We start from the raw sequence: 22,640 nt of genomic DNA on the forward strand, positions 1-22,640 counted from the left end.
GTAAGCAATACAAAGAAGTTTGTGTGATCAGAGCCTTTGTCCCATCTCAGAATTGTACCACAAGACATCAATCACATGCAGCTGTGTTTATATCGGAGAGAAAACATATGGCTTTATCACAAGAAGATAAGAATGGTTATACTGGATGAGACCAGTGGTTCATCTAGTCCAATATCCTATTTCCACTAGCAGCCCGTTCCAGATGCTACAAAGGAAGGTGCAAGAAACCCCATAATGGACAATTTATCCCTAGGGAAAGTTTATTCCTAAAACCCAGGCACTTACTAGCTGGCTTACACATGGAAACATGAGAGTTTATATCCCAGATGGTATCACTACCATCCAATAGGCAACTCCATGCCTTAAACTGGTCCCAAATTTTTCTAGTAGGATTTTATCAGATCTTTAGTTAGGAGGTTCATTGGCACTAAAAATGTTGTGGGGAGAAGGAGTGAATTCTGCAGTCGTGATGAATGGGACGTTATCACGACAGTAAAGGTAAACCACCAGTGTCAGTATCAGGTGGCTACTTTTTGGTGGTCACTTCATTCAGATCTCGCTGTATATTTGGGGCATTTGACTCATTCCTTCATTGAACTATGAATAATGAAATGGGTAACACACAGACTAAAGAGCCCAGGGATTTTTCTGGACACAGGTCTTGCTCCATTCTCTTGATCCATTTGGCCCTGTACTATGATTTCAGGGCATCCATAGCTAGTCATCAAAATTACACTGGGAAAGTGTGGTCATCTCCCACAGAAGTAGTGACATGTGCCAAGTGCTTCTTGGGAGGTGCTCAGCACCTTGCAAAATGGATCCTTTCGCTGGCAGGTTCTTCCTTCTCAGGGACTCAGTCTTTGTTCTGTAAAGCACCATGAACAATCTACGGTTTGGGTAATAAAAATGCAGTCCAATGTTTCTGACTTTTACATATCAGATGCCTTTTGCTACCTCTGTTCCATCCATGCCCTACAGTGCTGCGATTGGGGCTAGAAGATCCTCAGATCTCAGCAGCAGAACAACAATTAGGGAGAGGAAAGATTTATTTAACAAATCTAAAACAAAATTCACTCGGCTTTCATCTTCCAGTGAGACATTTACATAAAGATTTACTATGCAGACAGAATCCATTGAGGGGGAAGTATGAGACTACATTGGCTTGCACTGTATATCAAGCATATATTAAATGGGCTTCACTGTACTAAAATACCAACTTTTTCTAACCCACTGAGTTCCTCACTTGCTGTCTATACCAAGCGCCATTTGCCCTACTGATGTGCTTCTTGTATTTAAAAGAATTCCTGTAATAGGCATATTTTATCCGCTGGTTCTGTGCCTGGTATGCACATATTTTTAAGTGTAAAAATTCTCTTCTTAGAATAACAAATCTATTAGGGTTTCCATTAGTTTGCCCATTTTCAGAACACAGAAAACGGGCCAGACTCTCAGCTAGTAAGTATCAGCAGAGGTCCAGTGGCTGGCCCGAAGCATTTAGATATCACAAATACCATTCCCAGTACCTCAGAACCTGGCTCACTGACATTAAAGAGAATTATTTATTAGTTACAATGTACAGTCTTACCTTATGGCCTTTGGGGATAGTTTCTGTTTTTAAAATAGGTGAACCCTATTACATTATCAGCTCTAAAATGGATTTTAGGTCCTCTACATACAGACTGGATAAATTGCTCGATATTATACAGAACCATGGCCAGTTTCCAAGTTAAAAAAAAAAAAAAAAAAAAAAGATTTTTAAAAAAAAGAAGCTATCCTTGCTATTATACATCCCTTTTAAAATGTAATTATTTGCAGCAAGATTCCCTTTTTTACTTACCAAATAAAAAAAGATTCATAAAAAAGCATTTTCAGGGAAATAGGCTGTGAAACTACCACAAATGCTTATACCATGATGATGAAATAGATTAATCCACATTAACAAATTATGATGCAGATTGCAGAATTTCTAATTCCCAGTGACCAATTTACTCGTTAAGAACACAAAACTGTGTGCCATAATGCACTGCCCCTTTCAGATACTGCTATGCCCAGGAGGGGCAGAGAGAGAGAGAGAGAGAGAGACGCACCAAGGGCACATATGGAAAATCTCTCCTTCAAATATGGATTCCTGCACCTACATGAATCTGGTTGCAGAATCAGAGCCCTAGTCTAATAAAGTTATTTCACACTTTGAAACAGTCAACTTCACAGTTATCAGCATGTAAGCCCACGAAAAAAAAACCCGTTTCGTAAAAATCACATCTATTAATTAAAGTATTATACTGCAAATATAACGTGTTTTAAAAAATACCAAACAAAATTCAAGATAAAGTGAACAATAATGTTCAGTTTCACGCTATGATATTGTCAAACTCAAAACACTAACTTTGGACAAAAATGTAAAGCATTTTTTAAAAAATCAAATTTTTAAATGAAAAGATTTGAATTTTCACATAATCCCAATTTCAGTGTATATATTTACAATTATTATACAATCTTGATGGCCTTCCGCGGTTTAAATGTCAGCTCTTTCCTAGGCTTTTGTTCTTGGCACACTGATCTAACACAGCAGCAGTAAATCTCTCTCCTCTTACATTTCACTGCATTAAGAACCCTGCTGTCCAGGGGCTTCCTGCTGGGATCGCTAGTGGAGGACCGAATTCCAGTTCCACAGCTATTGGCAAGTGTGTTCCTGAAAGAAACGGAGAGAAATGCAGATCTTATACCCAGGATTTCATGTAAGAGTGAATGCTTAAAGTGATGCCTCACTGAGTTTATTCTCTTTCAGATAGTAACCAAATTGTATATTTTTAAACTGAGGAATCAGAAAAGCTGGTGCTTCAGATTAACCCATCGTAAAGTAGCAAAAACAAGTATGGGGAAAGAAGCCTCAAATCAATTTTTTGTAAAGTATATTTAAAACACAGGAAACACTGAATTCTTAATACCTGGTATAAACTCAAAAAGGAACATACCGGTCAAAGAAAGTGGCTAAAAGACGTCTCAGAAGAACCTTATGTTTGACACCTGCGCATAGATGACAGTTCATGAGCTGCCCACGGGTGATATAAACACCTGAGCCTGCAAGAGTTAAAACATAGAGAGTTTAAAATCCACACCCTTATTTCCTCCAGAAGTCTAAATCCCATTACAGAATGCAGCACTAAATATTTTTGTTTTCCTATTTAGATTACAAACTCTTCAGGGGAGGGGTGGTCTTCTATTACCTATTTATTCAGCACCTAGTACTGCAGGGCCAGGATCTCAGATGCATCCTCAAGGGACTACTGTAATCTACTGTAATGCATATAAATAATAAGTAGCAATAATGGTTGGGATTTTCAAAAAAGCCTAAGTGAGTTAAGTGTCTATGGGATTTTGGCACCTCTCTCCCCCAGGGTCTAGTGGGAATCATAGTCAATAACAATCTCCTAATTTTATCCAAACAGAAAAAAGATCCACTGCAGTCTGATGAAAGGATCTAGTTACTGAAAAGACACACAGAGCTATGATTTATTCCATTTTAAAAATGATACATAGCAGACTATTGCCACCTTTCTAGCAACCATCCATTTGGCCTTTCCTTCTGTCAAGGAAAGAGCTGCAGAATACACATTTAGACTACAAAAGGAGGCTGGCATGGAACAGAAATATATTTATTTTACAAATCCATTTATTTCCAAGAAACTCGGCACAAAACACCTTGGTAATTTTGGTGAGCTGGGAATTGAGTTTCTAGTGATGAGGAATTGCTGGATCTCAAATATATTGGCTTAAAGTATGTTTGCAGATAGAGAAATCAACTCTGCTAAGGAAGATTTACATGTCCAGAGCTTTGGAAACAGACTGTCAGTGTATTACAGTAGGTCTCTTAACCTTTCATCATCAAATACTTTTATATAGCACATGGCTTGCAAAATCAAACCTACTGTATGCTTCAGAATCTGCCTGCTTGCACAAAGATGTGGAAGAGCATATTTTCTTTTCAAATACACAGTTACAATATAAGTTTTTTATATTAAGCTTAAATAGTAGGTCATATCTAGAGCTTCAGCGGGCTAAGTTCTTGCAGAGATCGAGATCTACAGGAGAAATAAAATTACTTCTTGCATTTCCAGGAAAGCCTACAGATGATTAGTTCTATACTTATCTTTAACAGTAAGAATAAAGAACATTAAAAAACTAGTGGGATGGACGCTGAGTAAATCTGGAATAATTCCATTGAGCTCAGTAGTGTAATTCCCGATTTACAGTGGTATGAGATCAGAGTCTGATCCTTTCCCTCTGTAGTGAAATAGATAACTAGACAAAATCTGTACTGTTCTAACCTAGGCAGTAAGATGACTGCTTGATCTTTCACCACATTTGTTGAATACAAGAGTAAGGAGGGGAAAAGGAAGGGAAAAAAGCAAGGGCACCATGGGATTTCTGAACCTTGCAGCTTATCACCAGGCTTTGTGCACTATATCTATCAATCAGTTTCCTATGATCATTTCAAAGCTTGTTTAAAGGTCCTTCTAGAGGAATTTGGTCAAACTTTTCAGACTCAATTATGGCATGAAAAATCTGAGATGAAAGAAAATATTTGGTATATGGAGGTTACTAAACTTTCACTGAAGAATTTTTCTTATATACTTTGGGCAGAACCACCCCCATCAGTTTTTGCTAAGTTTGAAACAGTAATTAGCCACTGAGTCTTATTTCGGTAACAGTATTTTAGGAGATAAGCCATCAGAGAGAAAGCCAGATGCTACCAAGGGTAACTTCACTTTAATAAGTAAAAAATAACCCAGGCAGCCACTATCAGTTAGAGATATTAATCTACTTTTTTCCAGATTGAAAAATGTAAATCAAGCAAAAATACCCAGAGCCAATTTGCAGCTCTCACTGTGAAAATAACCTGCAACACTTTTTGTTTCGAAGAAGTCTCACATAAAATGCAAGCAGATACAAAATGAATATTCTAGCTACAAAATAAATACTTGTTTTATGCTATGTTACAGTGTGTGTGTTTTATTTCTGCCTCTTGATGAAAATATATGTCCTTGATCAGAGAGAAACCTGTATAGCTATTTCTTGAAATTAACATTCCAACTGTAGGCTGAAAATAAATCTATGCTACTCATAACATTGTATCCAAGATATAAAACGGTCAGAAAGAAAGGACAACTGGTTTGGGTCAACTGTGCTAACCCATTTTTCCCTTTTGTAACGTCTTCCGTCAGAGGAACTCAAAGCACTTGACAGGTATTAATTAATTCTCACAACAACCTGTGAAATTAGTAAGGGATATTATATAGGAATCACTTCACCCCAATGCAGCCACTTCCGGGGTAGAAGACAGCAGTTCATAACACTACACAACAATGGAGGGCAGGAAGTGGAGAACACCATATCCAGCTGAAACGGCAGTGGGAATTTAGGGAGGTAGAATGTAGTTACCCAAATTGGAATGTCAAAGTCAACACATCCATCTTACATACCAGCGCCATGGGATGTTTAATGGCCACAAAAAGACAGGGCTACAATTATATCTGCATGCAGATCTACAACTCCAATATATCAAACCTAAACAGCACCATCTCCCAGCTTTCTCAATGCTTAGCCAAAATCTGCATCTGGATGAATAGTCGCTGGCTGTGGCTGAACCAGTGACGACTGAGAAGAATCTGGTGGGAAAAGCGAAATGCTTGAAAAACCTGGCCTCCTCGAGAACATCCCCCACTATCAAGGGTATCTGTCCTCAGAATGCTAAATTGGTTTCCAGCGTTGGCATCCTATTGTCTTACTGCTTGCAAAAAGTGACCAGTTCAATTTGTGACTAGCCAAAAGATTACAGCCTCATCCTTGCCACAGATACACCAACTGCATCCTTAAGGATCAATTATTGCAACTCTTATCTAGGAAGAAATCCACAAGCCCAACAGTGTAAATTTTTACCCACTAGTAAAGTTTTTGTTGTTTTAATTAAAACTCAAAATGTCTAAATTTATGTTCATTTATATAAAGCTTACCACCACTATTCTGTAAACCTTTTAATTTGATATGTTAAAAAGAACCCTAAAATCTTTTCATCTCTGATAGGAAATTAAAATACAGTTGCAGCCCATGTTAGCCAGGAAGAATACAAGCTTAGGGAACTCAATTCAAATGCTAAATTAATTCAGTTGAATAACTCCTGTTAATGACACATTCATCTAACAGTGAATTGAAGGAAATTTAAGATGTTCTATCTTTTTTCCCCACTGATCAGTGATGGATACATTTGTTCATAATAATACAAAAAAAAAAAAAAAAAGACAATTTGCATACAATATGTATGATCGCAACTAAGGTTCAAGCAAGATAAGGAGTGAATTTTTAAAAGAAAAGTGTCTAATCTTCAGTCATTCTACTGGAAACATAAGAAGAGTTATTACCTGCAACAAGTTCAAGTTTTTCTCCGGGATCTCCCTCCGAGTAGAGTTTTGGGTGGCACCGATATCCAATTTGACTGATCAGACTCGCTGGGAGAGCAACTAAATCACGTCGGATGAGAACACAGGAACGACTCTCTAACGGGATCTGCTCTGGCTTCTCTTGAGCCACTTAAAAAAACATGAGGAGGGAGACCCATTAAATACATTGAAGGTGTATTATTACATTGAATACATTTAAGGTCCATTGTTCTTGGAAACAGTCATCTATACAAAAGCACGATCTTTTGCTATGTGAAGGCAATGAGCACCACAGTACTGGAGTCAGCACTAATATGTGTGATCTTCAGAATGACGTCTCTTTTGTCCCGAAGTTTAAACCCAACTTTTTTCTGATCTCTTTTGGGAAGAATAGCCCTTGCAATAGCCTTGCTTTGAATGGATCCTGAGGGAGTGATTCGCATAACCTAATGATGCTTTCATTTCTTTTTTTAAAATGTTAATCATTTAGAGAAATTGCTATTTTTGAACATCTGAGATCACCCCCTAAATGTGGACAAGTATACAGAATCAGCTTTCTAAAGATAAGACACAAACTAGTGTGTGCAACTAACCAAAAATAAAACGTTATGCAAATGTATTACAGGTTTCCCAAAAAGGACATACATTGGCCAATTAGGTTAGTAACTATTTTACTACTATAACTACTTTTCTTTAATCTTCTGCTGCTGAAAAACCTTAGATACACATTGAGCCAACAAAAGCTAATTTTAGCAACTCAATATTATCCATCAGCACTCACTTCTTCTAGATCAAAACATGATTCCTAGGTTTCCTTTCCTCTCCCACTCCTACTTCCAAATATGTAAACTTTTATCTCACCAGCACCAAAAAACTTAAGGGTTTATTAAGCTTTGGTTTTAAAAACAAATTACACTGAAATACTAGGATATTGCTGTGATTTCCCTTAAAACATTTCCTTACATGCAACTGATGGCTGCTGCCGCTGCCTATTAGCATACGATAATACTGAAAAGCTAAAACAAATGAGTTTTATTACTGACAAACACTGCACAATTCTAGGTTTTGTGAACATACAGAGGATTAGCTTTCTAAAAAATGTTTATCATTGAAATCCATTATCATGCTTAAAATTACATATCACAGCAGAATAGGACTCAGACAGGTGTGTATAGGTGTCAACTGCATCATCTACAATATATTTTAAGCATTTATAAATTATAAAACTACATCCAACCATATAATGCACTATCGTGATCAAGAAGTGTTGATAACGTATGTCAAACTCTATACATGTAACCAGAACTGTTCCTTGAAAAGGATAAATACAGCCTTAAAACAATTGGGTGTAGATTTATGATTCTTTAAAAAAAAAAAAAAAAAAAAGATAGACAAAAGCTATGTATCAAATATGCACATCACTTAGTCCCTTAAATGTATCTTACTCTCATTATGTTTACGTTTTATAGATTTTCCCATTCGTCTGATAGAATAGCAAATCTAGAGACTTTTGTGTAGTTGTTGCTGAATTACCACAACCAAAATGACTCTTTTACAAAGAAGTTAGTGTTCTAACTAGGACATATCCTGTAACGTTGTATTGTTATGTGACAGCACATTACAGGACACAAAGCTGTAAAAAGCCAATGAAACGTAAGGCTATATTGGTTACCAATGCATTCCAATACTATTATTAGGTGTCAAGCCTTTTAAAATGGAAAGTTTTTGGTTGTTTGTGAGAGATGTGGTTTTTTTATTTAAAGAACCATGGCATCAGCATGCGTCTTCTATAACAAGATCATTTTAATGTACCAGTGCTCCAAGAACAGCAGCCTGGTATTACCATGAATGGATGAGGAACAAACAGTGGAAGAACAATCCAGATGATATTTTAAAGCACAATTTCTCCTACCAGCATAGCCCGATTATCTATGCAAAGTAGAAGTACTGTGTAATGCTGATGTGCAGCTCACTTACATAAGGAAATGTTCACCAACAGAACTAATTGTCTATTTCAAAGCTCCTATGAGGATAACTTCCAAATATTCAGATGCACTTTTTTAGAATGAAATAGCTGGTTCATGCGGTGGAAGAATCTAAAGGGGCTGGTATATTGCTGGTACTTTTGGACAATGAGAAGGGAAGGATATTAAACTGAAAAATATTAAAAGTATTTCATTTAAACAAATACAAACCTGGAGAGCATTTTATCCAGTGCTAACATTCAGACAAAAGCAACTCTTCTTTTTTCAAAGTCCCTTTGGTTTTCCCAAAATTGCTCATATGAGCCAACTCCACTACCACAACAGCCACTGCAAAAATATATCCTGCAGACAGGTGTAGGGATACTATGGTTGCAGAAGGGCCCAGTATTTTACTCCCATTTATAGTCCCTGAGAGCACACTATATACTGTACATCTCTGCATGACTCCCTATGGCAGGAAGTATTCAGGTATAGCACAAATACCATACACAACATTAGGGGATACATGGGTCACTTAGGTTACAGGTGTCCTGAACAGATCCTGTTCAAGAAGAGGATAGAATATGTTTAGGAGTCAACACATACTCAAATTAGGCAGCAGTGGTTTTTTTCTAAGTGATGCCATAATGTTTTTGAAATGCTAGAACCACAGCAAGGAATAAGGATTAGGCCACATTATTTCATGTTGCTTGTGTTAATCGTGGGTAAGTTTGCCAGAGAAAGCATTCCAGCAGCTTGTCAATTCTTTCCACACAGCCATGGTTTAATACTGCTAAGCAAAGGTGTAAAATCTCTCTCTCTCTCTCTCTCTCTCACACACACACACACACACACACACACACACACACACACACACACACACACACACCGTGCACTATTTGTTTGAAGCTGCGATTCTTATTTTAATTAATGGCTTTGGAAGAAAAGTGCCAAAACTATTTATTGCCACTTTAAAAACTGGCAAATCTTGAGCTGTTAAAACGGTAAGAGCAAAAAGTTGTGTAAACCGGCATTAATTTGCACAAGAGCTTTTAAAATGGTTCCATGTTAATGTCTTTATAAAAAGACAAATGAATGTCAGGTTGGAAAGCTGGTGTTACTGCAGAGAACGAATCCTTGAACAGTTGCAGCCCATGGAGCAAAAGTACAAACACTTCACAACAGAAGGCAGACCCTGTGATTTCTACCTATTATACATCTAAATACTTATATATTCTAAACAAAAACATTGAGACTGAGATTGTGGCTAATTACTGTTTTCCATAATCACATAGATGTGATTTTAATTTATCTTGTTAGATAAAGTTTGTTAGCAGCTCTAAAAATAGGCAGAGCTAAAACATGACCCCCTCCCATAAATCAATTAACAAACAACAAGAATTATTTGCATGTCTAGAATGCTTTCATCCATATAGCTCAACGCACTTTACAATGATGGGTAAACATGAAAAACGGAGCATAGGATGGTTAAGTGACTTTCCTAAGGTCATACCACAAGTCTGGTAATAGAACATAGGCCCCTCCTTCTCCCACTCTTATATTTTGTACCTTGTACCAAGCTTAGCTTTCATGCACTTCTTTTTCAAACGAGCTGTAGTCATTGCAGGAAGTTAAACAACATACACAGCACTCAGACAAACAAACTGCACCAGATCGACAGACAGCGAACCCAGTTAAGTTCTTGTGCATGTCACACAGAATGACTCTAAAGGTATGTCAAGTTGTGGGCCAACCAGTCTTGATATTGCAATAACAAAGAATGCAAAGAAAGCAACATAAGGCAGTCAAATGACTGTACCACCTCAGTATCTGTTAACTTCCCAGAGTAGCTGAAACTGGTGTCAGCTCCATTTCCTGAAATCCAGCTACTTGTTCTGAAAAACAACTTTAACAGTACAGGCAACACGGACCTACCCAAACAGTGTTTTTGGAGATCCACGCACACACAATATTCAGAAATGTCAATGACATTTTGGCAGAAAAAAATATTCTTCTGATTTATTTCTAAGTGCCCTGTTTTTAAACTTTGGAACCGATGACGAGGCCAGAGGTGAATGAACATTCTCTCTTAAAATGGTACAATCCAAACGAATCCATTCTAGGATAATTCCACAACGTTTCTCTCGTTTACTACCTCTGTCTACAAAAATTCACATTTATATACAGACACTCACTTTCTTTTTGGATTTTGTTTTGGTTAAAGAATTAGTACAACTCAAACAAGATTAAACAAACTTTACCAAGGATTTAGGTCTTTTTGAATGCTACATCAATTCAATAGATATTAATCACTGCACACAGAACTTCAGCATAAAGAACCACGGTACAGTATACTTTGGTTCCATGTTTTCAAAGAAAGCAAGTCTGTTCGGCCTTTGTACTCTACAGAACAGGAGAGTATTTGCTTCTAATTAATCTGTATCTTCAGAAGGCAGCAGCTCCTCTTTCTCTGAATGAAATGGCAAACAATGTGAGGTATTGTCTAATATAGTTTTGTACTAAGCTAAGAAAGCAGCCTTCCCGCGGATGGAGAGGAAAACAAGAAATAATTAAAAAGGCAGTGGTAGCTACGAAGCAGCACCGATATACTTTATTTACACATGACACCAATATATATTTGGGTCTGAAACTTAGATGGGTTTCACAACATGCTGCAACTGAACTACAAGAGGAAACATCCAGGAGTTCATATAAAAAAACTGCCTCAAAGCTAACTGGTTAGGTGAAAACCAAATCGTGGGAAGGGCTGCAATCAATGGAAATTAGTGAGGCTCAACAATTTGTGGCATTGGGCGCTTCCCAGCACCTCCTTGATGGTGCTGAATGCCTCCGGTCCGCATGCCCGTAAGGTGCACTCCGCCTCGCAGGTCTGTTATGCAAGTTCCTCCATTTCTAAGCATCGCTGTTACAAGGCACTAGGTCTTTAGAAGTATTTTCTATTACCTTTTATTACACAGCTGTAAGAAGCAATAATCCAACTGGCTACACATTTGTAAATATTATTCAGGTGATGTTAAATTCTAATACAAATTAGTTACCGTACATATAAAACCTTTAGGTAGAAGTTATAAGCAAAAATGAAATTCTGATCACCTAGACAATGAGGAGGAGGTTAATGGAGAGGGCTGACAAGAAGGGGAAAAAGGGAGGCAATTGTACCAGAACCCTGAGCTCAGTGTGCCCCCCTCTCCCAAATGTCTAACTGGGTGAAATGGGAGGGGGTGGAGCCCCAGTGAACATGATGTTCCAGGGCCTCACATTTCTCTTGCCAGACCTAATGGGCCTAATGGACATGCATCAGTTCAGAAAGAGTGACAGTAATATGCGGGTTGCAGCCCACGAAAGCTTATGCCTGCAGAAATTAAATTTGTTAGTCTTTAAAGTGCTACAGGACTCGTTGTTTTTGCAGTAATATGTCAGTGGTCAACATTTTCACATGCATTTCGGCGCTTACTTAGGCACCTATATCGGTAGCCTAATTTTCAGAGGGGCCGAGCACCCTGGTCTGCCACTGACTTTAATGAGCATCGCGAATGCCCTGCACCTCTGAACATCAGTGCCAAGATTTTGATGTCAGTTTCAGGCATCCAAATTTGAAAATGTTGACCATTTTCCATAAAGACCAGCTACTTTAATAACTCCTTTGCTCTTGCAAATTCAAAGAGCAGAAATTCTGATTTCCCCTGGGTGGTTCACAACTCCAGAGGTTTTTGTCTGGATCCTCTTCTCACTCACTTTTCTGCAGGGTAGGAAAGTATTATTGTTCCTATTTTACAGCTAGGGAACAGAGAGAGAGGTTGAAGTGACTTGACCCTGGTCACACAGGAAGTCTATGCAAGAACCCAGAAGTTCCGAGTCCCAGACCATTGCCTTGTCCACAAAATCATCCTCTTCTAACCTATAATGGATGACTGGCGTATTGAAGCACACAGCTAGTTCCCCTCCCTCACCCACAGAATCAGAAGTTACCTTTCAAACTTAAACATTTTACTTGCTAGGTAACTGACATGAAAACAGTACCCAACATCTGTAGCTATTTTCACAGATTCTTAGTAGATTTACTGGCAACGGATATGTGTTTTTATAGATAAATAGACGCATGCATGCACGCACACAAGAAGAAAAAATTATAATATAATCCACCACAGAACTATACATATTTTACTAACAGTGCTATTTGCAAAAGTACACTAAAATGTAGAGATATGATTTGTGTCCTATTTATACACAGAGTTAATCTGGAACAATATTATTGGTTTATAAATGCTCTCAGACATGAGTGAAACATCTGCCAGTCTAAAATTAAACATTTGTGTTTTACTGTGAAGAAACAGGGACTAGAAATTTAATGCCAAAAAAGGTCTGATGCAGAATGACACCCATGTAGATCTTACGTTTCCACAGGCTGCGGAGTTCTTAAGAAGAGGGAGAATTTCTTGCCTGCAAGTTGTTTTCTGTGATTTGGTTGATACCAGTTCAGAACAATTCACGTTGGTTAGACAGGAGGCAGCCAATGGAAGCCAAAGGTTTTCCCCACCTGTCTGGTCGGCATTACACCTTCCTGCTTTTTCCCTCATAGCCATTAGAGGATTCCCACTTTTGTAATAATAAGCAGGTGAGACCGGCTTTGTCTGATGAATGTGATGCCCTGTTCATTTCACAGACTCATTTCTCTCCATCTCCTCTATGTTTGTACCTGGTTTGGTGTTATTTTATATCTCCTGGAAAACATATTAATTCTTGGCTTCTATTGACTGCTTCCTGCCTGATCCGAAGTGGTCAGACTACCCATTGATCTGCACAGGAGGTAACAGATGAAAGAACCATCACAGTACTTAATACAAGCAGTTTTATTCAGATTGCAATTATTTGGTTTCAAGATGTTCACAGAATCGTTGCTACTGGCTGCGGTGTAAATTGTAACATTTCTTTTCTAAGCCTGGTTTCGGATCATCTTCATACAGCAAGCTATGTACCCTCGCACTAATGATTTTACGTTGTTTCTTGCCCTCTTTCCTTACTGTCAAGAAATCAGAGGGCAAGGAGAGAAAACGATTCTATTAGCTAATTACTGCAATTATAACCATTATTTTAGATGAATTTTTAAAAGTGCCTTTGTCAGTTTGGTATTTCATAACTTCCAGGTCCAGCCTGTCTACTCTAGCAACGTGTTGCATGAGGATTTAAAGACTTGGTGCAAGTTCACTTGTGCCTGTTGAAACTGAATAAAATCAAAATACATCTGCTACATAGTAAGGTGACTGACACGGTTTGATATTGAAGATGTTGTGCCTCTGCAAGTTCCACTGAAACCTTTTCAGGATCAGGCCACTGGTGCTACCGTTAAAGATACAAGGACTTAGCTTTTGTTTAATAACCTGTCTAGCTGCAAACTCCTTAAATCAAATGCTACAGCCCATATGAAGACTAAGGAGTTTCTGTAAGGTCTAAATGTTCTCCAACTCTAGATCTATTTACAGAATAAAGAGCCATTTTATGGAAATGCTATTAATGCACACACACAAGTTATGCAAATCCTGGTAAGAATAATATAATAATATCCAAAGCCATATTAACACACAATTCTAACATGCTCGGACTCTGCTGGAATGTGTTGGGAGGAGTGGCCAGTTTCTGAAGCCTTGTCTGAGCCAGAATGGCAATTCCTATGTTTCCTTCCAAAAACCAGGGACCTTTTTCATGGCACCTAAACTTAATCCTTACATTTACAATGTTTTTAGAAGGGGAGTCTGCCCGCCTCTGGATTTATTTGCAGTTTCTTTTGCACTTCAGCATTCCTTCTGGTTCACCACACTGTGCCATTGGTTTTGAAGTTAGCTACTTAATGACGCTTAAGCTTTACTCTGACTTTCTACCATCAAAAGCCCTTTGCCAAGGTCATGAATTTGCATGTTTCTTCTTTGGTCTGTGCCTAGTTTCAGAGATTCAGTCCAGTTTTTCATCACAGGCTTATATAAAGGAGAAAACAAAAATAAACAAGAATCTACAATACCCAATACTCACAGAACAGACCTAATGAAGTATGGCCTGGGCCTAATCCTGTGAGGTGCTCAGAGCATTCAACATCAGCATGCAGCACCTTGCAGAACCAGGCCCCAACATGGAGATGGAAGACGACAGATGACACTGAACAAAAACTTGAGTTTCAGCTTCAAATGTCCCCTCCCAATGGAAACCGGGCATTTTTCTGCATGACACTAAGTTGTGCAAGGAGGCAAAAAAAAGGAAAAAGTGATCATAGAGGTCATCTAGTCCAGTCCCCTGCACTGGACCAAGCACTATCTAGACCATCCCTGACAGGTGTTTGTCTAACCTCATAGATATCCATGAGATTCAGTGCATGGCCTGGCTATGTGTTCTTTTTTTGGCTTTGTTTTTGTTTTTACTGAAGGCTCTTAGAAACCTTGGCAATCACTATTTTAAACTGTTTTGCTCTGTTTTTTGTGAGCTTGTCAAGATCTACATGCCAGGAGAAGGATTAGCTTTTTCTCTCTCTTCCATGTTTTCTTTTTTTTTTTGTTTTTGTTTTTTTTTTGTCTTTTGACGGAAGGTTTTATTCAGAGTCATTAAAACACAGTTATAGTTATACAAGTCCATACATGGATGGAATAGCCTCAATTTTAATTTTCTTTTTAAAATTTCTCTCTCCCCTCCTGAGTTCTCAGGGAAGCTTGGGGCTATGGCTGTGGCTATTTAAAACAGAAAACCCTTTTTAAATGTGCTTGTGCAGGAGAGACGTGTTTTAGCTCGAATATGATATCGTATAACCCTGAGGAGGAGGTGCCCCTTGGACAGAATGGGGACGATAAACTCATGCTTGGTGTGAGTTCCTCTGGCATTTCCCCTTACCCCCCCAAACAACTACGCATGGCTGGGCCACACACAGCAGTTCAGAAGCCTGCTCACAATATGCATAGGGAGAAACACAATATTACTCCTCTTCTGGATCATCAGATCCAGCCGAAAGCCTGGACAACTGAAAAATTACCAAAGCCAACAAGTCAGCTGTCCAAGTTTTCTGTTTTTTGAGTGGAGCAGCTCTGTTTTAATGTTACACAGTAATACAAGTTATATGCAATAGCCTGCTTCCTTAGTAGTCGCATACTGCACCATCCTATTGTTTATCCGATGACAGTCTTCTGTGTTTCTATTGAATTTGTTCTGTTCTGCTACTATATAAACTGGCCCCATGACAGAGAAAGAAAATATTGTATACAGGGGTATAATCCTGTTTCTCTAAGGAACAATGTTAGAAATGTTCATCACTGTGAAGACAAACACTACTCACTCAGAATGCTCTGCAGTGGAGGAAAAAAAACAAGCATCCATGCAAACCGCCTCAGCTCTGTCCAGTTAGATGGAAAGCTTAAAATACATTCTATTCATCACACTCCATCCCACCAGCTAGCTAGCCGGTCAAGGACTTTACAATAAATATACACTGTTCCCTAGAATACATTACTTTTATTTTATAAAAAATTTCCAGTAGAATTTGCTGTGAGAGTGGAACAGCCAGTTTAAACAAGATATAGTTTCCTCTACCCTCACAGTAAAACACATGGCAGTGATTTTGTCTCATCTATCCACTTACAGATTTGAACAGCAAGGACATTACTGTTCAAAGAGAAGTTTGGGGTTCTGTTTTTATGGAGAGGGTTGGAAGGCCACACATGGGAGTGTCTTGGTGCTGAGAATTACCATCACCATAAATTACAGAACTGGATCAAACAGAAGGCTGTTAATGCAACATTTTCTATCTCAACTCTAAAAATAAAATGGTTCCAAGGAAAGGAAGCCAACTTTTCAGCATATGTGAGAGAGAGTTAATATTTTCAAATTAGTCATTTTTGATCCAGCAATTATGAAGGGAAATAGTAACAGTGAACACTACGCACAGACTAAAGAAAATTCTGTACTGCCAATCTTGACAAATCTCAAGAAAACCATGAAATATGTTTCCACCCAGGAACTGAATACAAATCCAAGCTGCATTCTCAAACACCTGCAGCACCAATTAAGAGTCCACTGTATTCACCCAGGAGCCTCTCTTTCTGGAATGCAGAAAGAACATACATCTCCCAATACACGTCCTTTTCAAATGCCTCTGAGAAAGAAATGCTAGCTGTTGAGATCAGTGTCCCAGCGTGTTTGCTACCACATCCCCTCTATCCTCCTCTCTACCCCTCCAAAAAATGCCAAAACAAATCAGGCACCAGAGACATTTCCAAATGTCAGTTCAAAATCTTGAAGATGAACAAGGACAATAAAGTTACTTTTCAGAAAAGTTTACCGCTTGTGGTGGAAGCAGAAAAGAGAATGTCCCCTCATATACTATTACTGCAAAATCAAAATACTTCTGCATTTGTCTAGCAATTCATCGCTGAGGGAATCTTCTCCTTTAGCTAATGCTTTCACAGGGCAGTACTACCAGGTGAGGAGTTCGGTTCATGAAGACCTTTAACTAGTCCAAGCAAGTATTTCTGAAGGGAAAAAGGAAACTTAACTGATAGCGTACAAGATAAAAATCTTGGCAGGGATATATGTGGTGAGGATAGGGGGAGAAAGGTTTGTTTAAATTCTTTCTGATATACCAGAAAGCTGAACTATTTGAGGTATTTGGTCAGAGAGAGCAAGACCTAAATTTTAATTGATTTTTGTAAAAAAAAAAGGAGGGAGTAGTGGGGAAATAAATGGATGAGGTGATTTGCAATTGGATTCACCTTCAGACTGCCTGTTTTAATCCAAACTGGTTTGGATAGCTGAGATAGCACTTGGATGGCCTACTGTATGTGAAATTAGTTAGCAATCTCAGTCCAGCAGCTAATGGATAAGTGTCCATGTTGGAAAAACACACAAAAAATGGAGCCCTTGGCTGAGACTCCAACAGGAGGCTAAGTGTTAAATAGGCAATGGTCACTGAACTACACTCTGACACCTACATATGATCGCTCTAGTTCCGAGAAGAGGCACATTAGTGGAGTGGGGTTGGAGAAGTTGATACAGTCCTCTGCCCATGTTGCACCTGTTCTGTGGATAGAGAATTCAAGTTTCCTGGGCTGTCAGGCCAGCTGTTTTCAACAGCATTAAATTCACACACATAAATCTTAATGTATAAACAAACAGGACATAAAAATCCTAATGAACAGTCCAAAAACCATATTCTGCACGAAGGAGAAAAGGACCAAGTGGCAACTTAAGATGAAGAGAAACAAAGGGGATAGGGAAAGGGAACTTTTTGGTTTATTACCTGAATATCCTCCTGAGGATTTGATGTACATCTGCCCATACTGTTCTTCTACCATGGTATCATATGCCTCATCATCTTCCTCATCCTCCTCATTGTGGTAGGAAGTCGGACTGTCGGTAGTTGGTATGCTGCTGGCCCCCGGGCTCGTCCGCTCCCCTTGGGAGTACTGCACTTGCTGTATGTTGGGGATGAGAGTAGCTAAGCTGGGCATTCCATAGTATGAAACACGAGATAACTTCAGCGGAGCAGCATTAGAAACACTCCCTCCTGTGCTTTCCCGGGTACTGGCCTCCAAGGGTCGCTTGGCAGGAAGGCCCGACACAGCTGTGGGCTGCAGCTCCAGATTTTCGTGTTTCACCCGGGTGAGGAGCGGAATGGGCATGGAAGGGGACATGACGTAGGGCACAGAAGCAGACTGCAATTGGTTACAAGGGCTCTGAGGTTCCGAACTAGGGTCTTCTATCATGGTAGTTTGAGAGTCACAGTGGGGAGAGCTCACTTTGAACATCAAGTCTGTCCCTTTCTCTACGATGTGTTGGATCTGTAGGAAACCTGCTGTGTACATCACCACCAGCTGTTCACTTGCAGCCATGGTGAGCTTCCCAGTGTAACAGAACGAAAGGATTTGCTGGAAGCAGGCTGGTGGCACGGTACCTGGGAGCTCAAATGCACTTTTGCTGTTCCCGCTAAACAAGTCTCTGAAGTACAGGCTGCTTGCTGCTAGCACCGCACGGTGCGCCTTGAAGGCTTGGCCTTTGACAACTATGGAGACATCGCAATAAAGCCCCAGCAGCCTCTGCTCGTTCAGGCAGCCCAAGACGGTGTTCCCAAAGTTGGGAATTTCTATGTGCAACATCTGTGACATGGCTCAGGATTAGTTGGAGCGCCTCAGACATGCAATGCAGGCGTATTCAAAGTAGGGCACATCTGAAAAATGAAGAAGGCAGGGAGAAAGGAACAGCGTATTTTTAGATACTTCTCTGCAACCGACAAATAAAAACAAAACAGCCTAACACAATTGAAGACCCAGAACTAAACCCAAAGACCTGATGTATAACACCAACTGTGAATAAAATTACGTATTGCTGTTTTTAAACAAACTTTTTTTAAAATGTATTTAAATATTCAGATGTTCTCAAAAGTTGTTTTCTTTTAAATTACCATTGGTTCTTTCCTCTGGAATTTACTTTAAAGAAGATAATATGGATGGTTACAGATAAGAATGTATAGTAAGGTCGTCCTATTAATAATCAAGAGACCCTTGGAAATGGATAATAAACCTGCTGAAACTAGAGATGAGATAGTTACAAAACAATGTGTCATTTTGTCTGAAATAAATAGAATGTTCTATCTATGCAGTAACTGTAATGAAGACGTATTTTAACAATCCGAGATGATGCCCCTACACTTGTTTTAAAAAAAATATTCAGAATTAAACTGCTTCTAAGTGGAATTAAAGCTCTATTTCATTTAAAGGATGTAAAAATTAAGCCAGGTAACTGAGCCTAAACAAACAAAACCAATGTACTTCAGTAAGCTAAACACCAAGTCATTTGTTTTTTCTTTTAAATACAGACGAGGGCAGGAGAGTCTCTGCACGTCCCCTATGGCAAGTGCCCTACGTTCTGTCCCTGGCCATATTAAAAAGGGAGATTGTGGGTGACACAGTACAAATCTAATCCAAGGCAAGACACGCACCCTCTAATGAGAACAGCCCCATCTTCTGAAATCAGAAACAGTGCCATCAAGAATGCGTCTGAACAATCTCAAGTCAAAAATAACCTATTGTCAGCCTATTGGGCTTTTGATTTGCATTAAATTACAGCACAGACTGTGGTGTTTTAGGATATCGGCACCTTTTGGGGATGAGAATAATTTCTCCTTTTCTGTACAGAAAGAGGCAGGCTCTGAAACAAACCCTATAGGATTAAATTGGTTAATTTTAATGCATAAAACACCAGAAAAGGCAGTCAGTGCTTATTAGCCCAAATAGAGGCTACACCCCAAGAAACCCCCGCCCCCCCCCCAAAAAACCCTCAAGAGAACAGAAGATCTTAAATTATGTTTGCATTTGATGGCACTGAGTAAACTGGGTTTAATGAGCACCAAATCCTAACGATTAATGATACAAAAACAAGTTTACCTGCTATTTAAAGAAAAAAAAAATCTCCTCTGGAAAGAAAAATAAACCCACAAAGAACTTCTCTGTTCACACTGCTGGAAAAAAGTATTATCTGCAAAGCCATTGGTAACAGGAAGAAAAGAGAACACACTCAAAGCCAATTAAATTGTATCTGCATGGTTTAAAAAAAAGAATTCTTCAGAGCAAGGAACTTCTATGCCCCCCTCCTCTGATACCATGTGAACATACCTTAAACAACGAATGATCCAAGGTACTGCTGCTCTATGAAGGATCTCAAGTCCCTTTTTACCGCCCCCGTCTGCTACACAAAGTGCAGCAACGAAGATTGTTCAGGGGGGAAAAAAAATAGTATCAAAACCTCCGTTTGTATCTGCTGTAGTTCAAGCTTTTACCAAGTCAAATCTCCACGGCAGTGCATAGCATCTAAATGAATAGGCCGGATGCAGATTAACATTCAGGCTGCTCTCTGCAATGAATAGAGCCCTTTGATTAGGGACCTGAAGTAAATGCCAGTTTCAAACCGAAGCTTTAAAAACAGAAATATCAGTGCCAGAGGAATGCTCTCAGTGTTGGTACAAGACAGACTTTTGATGAGTCACTGCAATGCAAACAAAGATGGCAGAAATACTGTACTGTATGCTGATGAAATGCTTAGTGGTGCCACGGCAACTGAGACAGGTTTTAAATTTATAGTGCAGTTTTGCATATGAATTACGCTGTAAACTGCCTCCTCTGCCATCTAGTACATCCAGAGTGTCAAAGCATTTAAACTATTCCAAACAGTCTGCAGAGCTGGCACTGCTGCTGTTTAACTCCTCCAGTGTGAGGAAGAAATTAGTCAAAGGAAGCACATCTGCTCCAGAAAAAAAACTACCCATCCCACCAAGGCGGCTTCTCATTCCTTCACTCTGGATCCAGTCTCTCTGCCCCACAACGGCAGCTGCAAGGTTTAAAACCTATACCAGAATCTCCCTACATCAAACATCTAAAAATGTAATATCTGGGGGTACCCAAACCAGTATAAAGATGCTCCTAAGTGCATATACAGCAACATTCATGACCCCCCCACCCCTTCCTTAACACACAAGAAAGCCTTTCACACACAGGAAAACGTTCACCCCTAGGGAAAGCTTCTCAGTCTGTGGCTGCATCCACTAAAAGCAAATCCATTTGCTTAAGTAATGAAATCCTAGTCACATTGTCTCCCAGATTCAGATTTTAAATTACCTTAACATTTATTGAGCATGTTGGTGCTTTTTCTGGGAAAGGGGGTGGGTGTTTTTCTTACTGGTTTCCTGCACAGAACATTTTTAATTTCAATTAATGCTTTGAGGTTGGTTCCAATTGCTCTGCTCATATAGTGTCAGAGATAAAATTCTAAACTTTTTTAATAAAGATTAATTCAGGTCACCTTTAGTCAAGAGTAGCTATAGCTAATGCAGATGTGTGGGGGTCTGCCCAATCACTTCCTATATAGTGTGTGCATGCCTGGTTTTTACTGTTCACATGTATATTTGGTGCATTGAATTCAACTCTGCAGAATCAAAGCAAAACGCTGCCACTTTTGAGATTACAGGGGTTGGAAGCATGCCTGGCTTTCCTTTTCTTTCCAGCAGAAGACACAAACACATTTACAGGACCAGAGACCTCATAACAATACTTGGCAGTCCTCTAATCCTTCCAACCAAGGATCTCAGAGCGCGTTGCAAACATTAACAATTTAATTTTAACACTCCGTGAGGTAGGCAAGTTTTCCCTATTTTGCTAATGAGGAAACTAAGGCACAGAGTGGTACCCAAGGTCCCACAACAATTCTGTGCAGAGCTGGAAGCAGACACCATGTCTTCTGGCTCCTAATCCTATGCGCTAACCACCGTAACACCATCTTCCCTGACAAGAACTGTCCATCCTTTTAAAGTAAAACAATCCTACCTGGAAAAAAAAACAAACAAACAAACCAGAGATTTTCCCCATACCAGTTATTCTCTCTAAATTACTGACTATTTAAGGTTCTCTCTCGTCATCACCTCTATTGGGACTAAAGGAAATGTTTGTGATCATGTTCTCATAAGAGATCTCACTACTACAGCAACCTTAACCCAAGGAAGCAATACAATGCTAAAAGAAACCTCAGCAGAACTGAATCTCAGTGGATCACGTCAAAGTCAGGGTCCTCATGCAACAGAAAACAAAAAGCAAAAAAAATATTTACCCCTCAACTTCCTACAAAGGAAGCTACTGCTATATGGAAAACCAGTCCTAGGTCAAGAATGATCTCTCTTTTCTTTTAGTAAGAGCTCCCTTAGAGAGATGAGAGAGATTAGGGAAGTACCAGATGGTACTTTTTTTTTGTACTCAATCACAATCCCCTGCTTCTGAAAATTAGACAATGTAACATGAATGGAAGGAGCTAAAGACTGCTGATCTTCACAAAGGCTTCTGTTGAGAAGTGGCCAAGAAAAGGTAGTGTACAGTACACAATCACTGTCTTCCTTTAACACTACCATTAAGTTAATCAATTAATGGCATCAATGGGGATATCAGACAGATTATTTTGCATGGAAGATGGAATGAATTTAAAACACAAGAACATTTTATGGGGAAACTTACAACAGAGTTTCCTTGAAAAAAAATCAATGGAGCACAAATCCGATTGGAGTACAGCATTGAAAGCTTCATGTTTACATGCAACTTTTCTCACCTACCACATCACCTAGTTGCCTACCTACCTTCTGTATCTACCATAACATCTTGAAGTTACTTGAAGTAACTTCTTTTAGTGATGCAAAATAAACTAAGTTAAAATG

At 39.1% G+C, this 22,640-nt stretch overlaps 1 protein-coding gene across 3 annotated transcripts in view; it reads right to left on the reverse strand.

Moving 5' to 3' along the window:
* NACC2 (NACC family member 2) overlaps window positions 1-22,640 on the reverse strand; it is a 75,352-nt gene that overhangs the window by 6,905 nt on the left and 45,807 nt on the right. For 2 of the 3 annotated variants that reach the window (XM_067541808.1, XM_067541810.1), the window contains exons 2-5: window positions 17,691-18,617; window positions 6,420-6,587; window positions 2,976-3,081; window positions 2,595-2,692 (exon numbers count right to left, since the gene is read on the reverse strand). In XM_067541808.1, coding sequence (XP_067397909.1) covers window positions 2,595-2,692; window positions 2,976-3,081; window positions 6,420-6,587; window positions 17,691-18,555 — 1,237 coding nt within the window. In that variant the 5' untranslated portion in view covers window positions 18,556-18,617. Of the gene's footprint in view, window positions 1-2,594; window positions 2,693-2,975; window positions 3,082-6,419; window positions 6,588-17,690; window positions 18,618-20,061; window positions 20,300-22,640 lie in introns of all 3 variants that reach the window. The other variant, XM_067541809.1, reaches the window with a different exon arrangement.

The sequence above is a fragment of the Emydura macquarii genome, unplaced genomic scaffold (assembly GCF_026122565.2).
Source record: "Emydura macquarii macquarii isolate MOO-44397 ecotype Brisbane River unplaced genomic scaffold, CSIRO-AGI_Emac_v2 contig_691, whole genome shotgun sequence".
Classification (NCBI taxonomy): domain Eukaryota; kingdom Metazoa; phylum Chordata; order Testudines; family Chelidae; genus Emydura; species Emydura macquarii.